Source organism: Scyliorhinus torazame, chromosome 10, assembly GCF_047496885.1.
Source record: "Scyliorhinus torazame isolate Kashiwa2021f chromosome 10, sScyTor2.1, whole genome shotgun sequence".
In the NCBI taxonomy this organism is placed as follows: Eukaryota; Metazoa; Chordata; class Chondrichthyes; order Carcharhiniformes; family Scyliorhinidae; genus Scyliorhinus; species Scyliorhinus torazame.
Window position 1 is genome coordinate 221,406,452 of NC_092716.1, and position 9,307 is coordinate 221,415,758.

At 48.8% G+C, this 9,307-nt stretch overlaps 1 protein-coding gene across 1 annotated transcript in view; it reads left to right on the plus strand.

The window, feature by feature from the left end:
- Window positions 1-7,059, plus strand: part of psma1 (proteasome 20S subunit alpha 1) — a 20,782-nt gene extending 13,723 nt beyond the window's left edge. The window contains exons 9-10 of the mRNA XM_072466426.1: window positions 567-671; window positions 6,814-7,059. Coding sequence (XP_072322527.1) covers window positions 567-671; window positions 6,814-6,873 — 165 coding nt within the window. The 3' untranslated portion in view covers window positions 6,874-7,059. The remainder of the gene's footprint in view (window positions 1-566; window positions 672-6,813) is intronic.
- The last annotated feature ends 2,248 nt before the right edge of the window (window positions 7,060-9,307 follow it).

The following is a 9,307-nucleotide window of genomic DNA, read 5'->3' on the forward strand; positions in this document are numbered from 1 at the left end:
ACATGCTATGCAATATCAGAGGACAGTTAAGAGTCAACCACATTGCTGTGGATCTGGGGTCAAATGTAGACAATCAGCAATGATTTCACTTAAACGTTTAATTTAAAATTTTTATTGAATTACAATTTCAAAAAAATCATGGTAGGTTTTAAACCAGGGACCCCCAGATCATTGCACTTGATCTCGACTACGAGTCAAGTACCATTATGCCATGTGTCTCATGGAAGGAGAAAGCCATAAAGCTAGGGTTGTGGTGCCGGGCAGGATAAAATGCAAGAGGTACATGCTTTCACCAGTTGCTGCTTTTGATTCAGAAGTGATTGTGGAATGAGTGAGTGATTGTGGAATGATGTGAGGAGGATTGGATATAGACAGAAAGAGACAGATTGAAGAGAGAGACAGTGGGTGTGGGCACTTTTGTTTGGGTGATGTGGCTGTCATAATTGGATACTTTGCTATGAAATGTTAGTGTGACATTTGCAACAGTGCAATCATTCAGATCATTGTTCAGACTAATGTGCAACTTCATTCTAAATTTTGGTATTTTCTGGTGCTTTTCCTGTCAGAATGTCTCAATCGGAATTGTGGGCAAAGACATTGATTTCACCATTTATGATGACGATGATGTTGCATCATTTTTGGAAGGCTTGGAAGAACGACCTCAGAGAAAGGTATATGTGGAAGAAAAAAGCAAATTACTGTGGATGCTAGAATCTGAAACCAAAGAAAATCTCAGCTGGTCTTGCAGCATCTGTAGGGAGAAAAAAGAGCTAACATTTCGCGTCCAGATGACCCTTTGTCAAAGCTATCCTGCCCAACCGAACTTATTCCCTCTTATCTTGAGTCCATCCTCACTCCTCTGGTCCATTCCCTTCCCACATACATCCGAGATTCCTCTGCTGCCCTGCGTCATATTGTCAGCTTCCAGTTCATGTGCCCTAACCGCATCCTATTCACCATGGATGTGCAATCTCTTTAACCCTCCATCCCACACCAGGATGGCCTGAGAGCAGAGCTTTGACAAAGGATCATCTGTTGCTGCCAGACCTGCTGAGATTTTCCAGCATTTTCTCTTTGGTATATGTTGAAGATATTCTTGATGTAAGATGCAAGAATTTAGTTGCAACAATCTTATGAATTACTGTGCTTCATGCTGTCAATTTTGGTCAGCCAGCTGTCTGACACTTGCAGAAACCTGTCACCGGGGCAGCATGGTGGCACAGTGGTTAGCACTGCTGCCTCACGGCACTGAGGACCCAGGTTCGCTCTCAGTCCTGGGTCACAGTCAGTGCGGAGTTTGCACATTCTCCCTGTGTCTGCATAGAGCTCACCCCACAACCAAAAAGATGTGCATGGTAGGTGGATTGGCCATGCTAAATTGCCCCTTAATTGCAAAAAAAAATTGGGTACTCTAAATTTCTTTTTTTTAAACTTGTCACCAATCATATGCCAAATGCTAACTGCTGGGGTTTACCAATTGACTTGGGGTTTCTCTTTGCCTGCTATAGAATCAAATTTCTTTCCATAGGGATACCTACCACTTTTCTAAGCTCTGATATCTTGGGCATAAGTAAGCAAGAGGTTTGGAGTTCCCCTAATTATGCATAGAATATTTTTTGTGAGGGCCACAAAGAATCCAACACTAGTTTTAACGATACAAAGAAATAACATTTATTTACAATAACATATATATACAACAGCAGCAGCAACTTCGCTTGCTGCTCACTCCTGCTGGTTCCAAACTGGCCAGCTTTATTTATACAGGGAGTCTGTTAATGATTTCTCCGCCCCCCCCTCATTGGGGAAGCTCATACTCCCACAGGATTGTGGGATTGTCATTAGTCCCCAGCCAATGGTAAGCAGGCAGGTTAAAACATCCCCAAAGTCCAAGGAATCCACCGAAGACCCTGGCGAAGGAGGGCGTTGGACTCATTTTGCCGCAGGCCGGACACCATTTTCACGAGGCGCTGGATCGGGCGGCGTGTAATGAGACGGAGACCGGCGTAACGGTTGTACATCCACGGCCCATGGGCCCGAGGATTCCCCCTCTGATGTGTCCTGTGTCTCCATTTCGGAGTCAGAGTCTGCTGCCTCCGTCATCTCAGCGTCTCTATCTCCGTGCGGTTCTGTAACGACCTGCGCAGGCTTTGAGTGAGGCACCAGAGGAAGATTGTGAGGACTACTTTCCATTGTCTCTGGTCTCTGTGGCTGTAGAAATGAGCTCCGGGGGCGGAGAATCTTTGGAAGGGATAGTCTTCTGGACCGAACGTGGTCTAGGTGTTTGCGCTGGAGACGACCCTGGGCTTGCACCTGGTAAGATATAGGGCCCGTTTGGCAAAAGATTACGCCAGGGGCCCACTGGGCACCACCAGCAAAATTCCGAACGAACACTGGGTCACTGGGCGCAAACTGCCGAATCGGCCGATGCCGAGAAAAAACATGTTCCTGCCGTTCTTGTGTGCGGCGTACTTTTGCACCAATGTCCAGGAAAACCATGCTAAGGCGGGTGCGAAGTCTCCAGCCCATTAGGAGTTTTGGGGGAGCTACCACAGCCACTGCATGGGGGGTGGTCCTATACAAAAACAAAAAGCGAGCCAGTCTTGTGTCAATTGACCCGGAAGACTGCTTCTTTAGGCCTCGTTTGAATGTCTGCACTGCGCGATCCCCAACCCATTTGAAGCCGGGTGGTAAGGGGCAGTGCGGATATGGCGTATGCCGTTCATCTTCATGAACCTCACAAACTCCTCACTTGTGAATGGAGTGCCGTTATCCGTGACCAGCACCTCGGGGAGGCCATATGTACTAAAAGACAAACGCATCATCTCAATTGTTGCACAGGACGTTGTGCCTAGCATCTTATGCACCTCTAGCCATTTAGACTGGGCGTCGATTAATAGAAGGAACATGGATCCTTGAAAAGGGCCGGCGAAATCCGCATGTAAGGCCGCCCTGGCCATTCCCAGTGATGTTGGGGCGCGGCCGGCGGAAGCTTCTGATGCTCCTGGCAAATGGAGCAGTTTTGGGCCACCTTCTCAATGTCGGTGTCGAGGCCTGGCCACCAGACATAACTCCAGGCCAACATTTTCATTTTGGTCACGCCTGGATGCCCATTGTGCAAATCTCTTAGTATCAGCTCCTGTCCTTTTTCCGGGACAATCACACGCGTCCCCCACAAGAGGATGCCGTCTTCCACGCTGAATTCTGACAGCTTTGAGGAAAATACACGCAACTTGCCTGGGAGCTGTCTATGCTGCCCACCATACAGGACTATGTGCCGAACCTTTGACAGGACTGGCTCCGTCTGAGTCCACTCACGGATCTGTGATGCCGTGACAGGCAAGGTGTCCATAAAATTTAGGGTTCCAACCACCTCATCGGTCGTGGGGGTCGACATGGTGCCAGTCGATAAAGGCAATCGGCTCAGTGCATCGGCATTCGCTATCTGCGTTCCTGGTTTGTGCTCCAGAGAATACTCGTATGCAGCGAGCAACAAAGCCCAGCGCTGGATCCGTGCGGAAGCAATGGACGGTATTGGCTTATCCTCTCTGAAAAGTCCCAGCAGAGGCTTATGATCAGTCACTATAATGAAGTGGCGGCCGTACACGTACTGGTGGAAACGTTTCACCGCAAAGACCACTGCCAGGCCCTCCTTCTCGATCTGCGTGTACTTTTTTTCCGCTGCAGTCAATGTGCGGGAGGCGAAAGCTATCGGCCGCTCGGCCCCGTTCTCCATCTTGTGGGACAGGACGGCCCCAAATCCATACGGGGATGCATCACACGTGATGAGCAAAGGCTTTCCAGGATCATAGTGGGTTAGTAACCCAGACAACGACAATTGTTGCTTTACCCGCCGGAAAGCGGTTTCTTGCGGCTGACCCCAAACCCAGGTGTGATTTTTCTTTAGCAGAAGGTGCAACAGGGCCAGCGTAGTTGCCAGGTTGTGGAGAAACTTCCCGTAACACTTTACGAGGCCGAGAAAAGAACGAAGATGCGAAGTGTCAGTCGGGGCGGGGGCCTGTTGAATCGGGCGCACCTTCTCTGCGACGGGGTCCACCCGATAACCCAGGTAGATTACTTCCTTCGCCTGAAAGACGCACTTTGTGCGACGTAAACGGACTCCAGCCTCCAAAAAACGTCTTAAGGACAGCCTCCAAATGTTCCTGCTCCGACGTCCCTGTGATCAAAACGTCATCTAAGTAGACAGCGACATGCGGTAAACCTCTCAAAATGCCCTCCATAGCGCGTTGAAAAATAGCGCAGACAGAGGATTCTCCAAAGGGCAAACGTGTCTATTCATACAGGCCCATATAGGGTGTATTAATCGTTACATATGGTCGGGAGGCAGGGTCCAGCACCAACTGTAGGTAGGCGTGACTCATATCTAATTTTGTGAACGAGAGTCCGCCTGCAAGCTTCGCGTAGAGATCATCTATGCGAGGCATTGGATATCTGTCGAGTCGGGAAGCCGTATTCACTAAGTTTATCGTCGCCGCACAAGCGAACTGTGGCATCTGGCTTCATTACAGGTACAATTGGTGCTGCCCAGTCAGCGAAACGGACGGGCCTGATAATACCCAAAGTCTACAAACGAGTGAGCTCCCCTTCTACCTTCTCGAGCAAGGCGTAAGGCACCGGGTGCGCCTGGAAATAGCGCGGCGTGGCTCCTGGTTCGACTTGGATACGGTCTACGGCCCCATTTATTTTCCCCAAACCGGGCTGGAATACATCTGGGTATCGTCCTAGCAGCTCAGTCAACCCTCCAGAAACTGTTTGGAGGATGTGCTGCCACTGCAACCGCAAATGGCGCAACCAGTCTCGACCCAACAGGCTGGGCCCATGGCTGCGCACCACGATAAGTGGGAAACGCCCCTCCTGGCATCCATAAACAACAGGGGTCATCGTAGTTCCTGCAATGTCCAATGGTTCCCCCTGTAAGTGGCCAACCTGGCCTGTGTCGGTTAATGTAAGGGTCTGTATACCCTGCTTGATGCGATCGAATGTCCTCTGGGCGATCACGGAGACCGCTGCGCCAGTGTCCAACTCCATTTCAAGCGGGTGACCATTGACCCGTACTGTGACCTTAATGGGGGTCACACGGGGAGCTGCCACACAATGCAGCTGCAGGCAGTCGTCCTCCGTCTCCACGTCCTCGGGAGTAGTCGCCGTAGGTTCATCCACATGGAAGGTACGGCCCCTGGGCTGGTCCCAGTTTCAGACGGAACGACGGCGCCTCTGGCGCCCCCAGGACCGGCGTCCACGACAGGATCGGTGCCTACAAGTCTGACACGGACATGGCTCCTCATCCATTGGTTCTGGAGAAGGCTCCCTTCGGGGAGGAATGTCCGACGGCCACTGGCGTCGATCCGGACGTCGCCTCGCCCAAGGTACCGCAGGAGTGCGGGGGGACGTTTTTGGATGGAAAGAGTTGAGCCCCAAGGCATGCACCTCCATTCCCTGTAGCTCCTGCACTCCTCGTTCTGCGCTCTCTTTGGACAATACTATTTGAATGGCCTGTTGAAAAGTCAATGTTGGCTCAGCTAACCACTTTCTCTGGGTGGCCGCATTGTTAATACCGCAAACCAAACGGTCGCATAACATTTCTGACAAGGTCTCACCATAGTCACAGTACTCCGCAATCCTGCGTAGCCTGGATAGAAAGTCGGCAAGGGATTCTCCTGGGGTCTTCTCAGCGGTATTAAACCGGTAACGTTGGACTATCGTGGACGGGGTTGGGTTAAAATGTTGCCCCACTAAATTCACAAGTTCATCAACCGTTTTGGTGTCCGGCGCAGCTGGGTACGTAAGGCTCCTAATCACCCCAAACGTATGCGGGCCACAGGCGGTGAGCAATATGACCACCTGCCGCTCGTTTTCGGTGATATTGTTTGCCCGGAAATAGTAACGCATCCGTTGTGCGTACTGGTTCCAGCTTTCCAGCACAGCATCAAAAACATCCAAACGTCCGTACAGAGGCATGGTGTAATAGAAAACAACCTCCAACCTGTATCCAACAAAAATCCAGGGAGGTGGCTTCAACAGTGTAGATAGCTATTCATTTCAACCCTCGTCGCCAGTTTTGTGAGGGCCACGAAGAATCCAGCACGAGTTTTAACAATAGAAAGAAATAACATTTATTTACAATAACATATGTACAGCAGCAACTTCGCTTGCTGCTCACTCCTTCCTGCTGGTTCCAAACTGGCCAGCTTTATTTATACAGGGAGTCAGCTAATGATTTCTCCGCCCCCCCTCATTGGGGAGGCTCATACTCCCACAGGATTGTGGGATTGTCATTAGTCCCCAGACAATGGTAACCAGGCAGGTTATAACAATATTGCTGGAGTTTAATTGGCTAAAATGTCTCGGCTTACCAGCATAGAAAATGTGTACGTTACTTGGATCACTTTGTCTTCAAATGATACTGGTATGCAGGATTTTCTTGAAGCAGGCAAGATGGCCTCCTTCTGGTTCTACCAGTTGAGTCAGTTTGCCTGGTCAAATTCCATTAGTACCTTGAATGTTAGCAACCTGTTTGTTTCAGGGTCGCATTTGAGTTTTCTACAGAAGCTTGATTGTTCTGGTCTCCGATCAACTGTTGTGGAGTTGCACCCCTTTTGATCCTGTTTATTTAAAAATGTAATGGTAAATTTGATGACTACAGATTTGTTTCATCATAATTATAGGTCGGTAGATCTGAGGGGCTTTTTTTAAGATTGAAGCCTGATTTTAATCTTCTCTTCATCAAGGATATTAATTCAAGTTGAACTGCATTTTCTTTTGTGACTTCATTAATCCCATGAAAATGTCTTACAGGCACCTCCAGCTGCTGACACAGCTTCATGTGACAAACCAGAAGAACCAATGGAGCATTAATCTGTTGAACTTTCATCTTGTGCTTTGTGACTACATTTGCAGCACAGCAGAGGCAGGGCATTTGAGACGGCTTACATTTCAGTCAAGCAGGGGTAAAATACTAGAATTGGTTATTTTCTATAAAGATTTTGTAACCTATCGAATAAACAACTGTAAAACCAATAAATCCTTCATGTATTCCCAAAATCTAGAAGTTTGTTGTTTATTGAGATGGAATGCCTTGACGCTTGGCATGGCAATTTATACAGTGATAGTAGAGTCTCTCATCTAAACAGTTCCAAGAACTTAAATGTGCATGAGATTTAAATCTGCATGTCCAGGGATGTGCAGGTTAGGTTGCAGGGATATGTGCATGGGGGAGTGGACCTGTGTAGAGTGCTCTTTTGGACGGTTGGTGTAGACTCAATGGGCTGAATGGCCTCCTTCTGTACTGCAGGGATTCTATGAATTCAAGTCAATGCCTTTAAGTCTATTGAATTTGCTGATTATAGACCGTAAAACTGGTACAATTGGCAAAAGCACTCCTGAGCGAGGGAAGCAAAAAGTCAGCAGAGTTTCTGTTCTTAACTACTGGCCTTTGACCACTGACAAAAGATAGCTGTTTTTGATTCAGATCAGGACAATATCAGATTATTTTTTTAAATTATTTAAGAGTACTCAATGCTTTTTTTCCAATTAAGGGGCAATTTAGCTATTCTACCTGTTCACCTACCCTGCACATCTTTGGGTTGTAGGGATGAAACCCACGCAGACACGGGGAGATGCAAACTCCACACGGACAGTGACCCAGGGCCGGGATGGAACCTGGGTCCTTGGCACCCTGAGGCTTTCAAATTCTTAAGAGATGAACTGTGGTCTGTTTTTTTTTTATTAAATATTTTATTGAAAATTTTTGGTCAACCAACACAGTACATTGTGCATCCTTTACACAATATTATAACAACACAAATAACAATGACCTATTTTATAAACAAAAAAAAAAATGAATAAATAATAAATAACAAAAATGAAAACTAGCCCTAATTGGCAACTGCCTTGTCACAAGTAACACTCTCCAAAAATATAATTTAACAGTCCAATATACAGCAACGACCTATACATACTATACAGTATATATTAACAACCCGGAGAGTCCTTCTGGTTCCTCCTCCACCCCCCCCCCCCCCCCCCCCCCCCACCCCCCCCCCGATCCTGGGCTGCTGCTGCTGCCTTCTTTTTCCCATTCCGTCTATCTTTCTGCGAGGTATTCGACGAACGGTTGCCACCGCCTGGTGAACCCTTGAGCCGACCCCCTTAGGACGAACTTAATCCGCTCTAGCTTTATAAACCCCGCCATGTCATTTATCCAGGTCTCCACCCCCGGGGGCTTGGCTTCTTTCCACATTAGCAATATCCTGCGCCGGGCTACTAGGGACGCAAAGGCCAAAACATCGGCCTCTCTCGCCTCCTGCACTCCCGGCTCTTGTGCAACCCCAAATATAGCCAACCCCCAGCTTGGTTCGACCCGGACTCCTACTACTTTTGAAAGCACCTTTGTCACCCCCATCCAAAACCCCTGTAGTGCCGGGCATGACCAAAACATATGGGTATGATTCGCTGGGCTTCTCGAGCACCTCGCACACCTATCCTCCACCCCAAAAAATTTACTGAGCCGTGCTCCAGTCATATGTGCCCTGTGTAATACCTTAAACTGAATCAGGCTTAGCCTGGCACACGAGGACGACGAGTTTACCCTGCTTAGGGCATCTGCCCACAGCCCCTCCTCGATCTCCTCCCCCAGCTCTTCTTCCCATTTCCCTTTTAGTTCATCTACCATAGTCTCCCCTTCGTCCCTCATTTCCCTATATATATCTGACACCTTACCATCCCCCACCCATGTCTTTGAGATCACTCTGTCCTGCACCTCTTGTGTCGGGAGCTGTGGGAATTCCCTCACCTGTTGCCTTGCAAAAGCCCTCAGTTGCATATACCTGAATGCATTCCCTTGGGGCAACCCATATTTCTCGGTCAGCGCTCCCAGACTCGCGAACTTCCCATCCACAAACAGATCTTTCAGTTGCGTTATTCCTGCTCTTTGCCACATTCCATATCCCCCATCCATTCCCCCCGGGGCAAACCTATGGTTGTTTCTTATCGGGGACCCCCCCAAGGCTCCAGTCTTTCCCCTATGCCGTCTCCACTGTCCCCAAATCTTCAGTGTAGCCACCACCACCGGGCTTGTGGTGTAGTTCCTCGGTGAGAACGGCAATGGGGCTGTCACCATAGGCTGTAGGCTAGTCCCCCTACAGGACGCCCTCTCTAATCTCTTCCACGCCGCTCCCCCCTCCTCTCCCATCCACTTACTCACCATTGAAATATTAGCGGCCCAATAATACTCACTTAGGCTCGGTAGTGCCAGCCCCCCCTATCCCTGCTACGCTGTAAGAATCCCTTC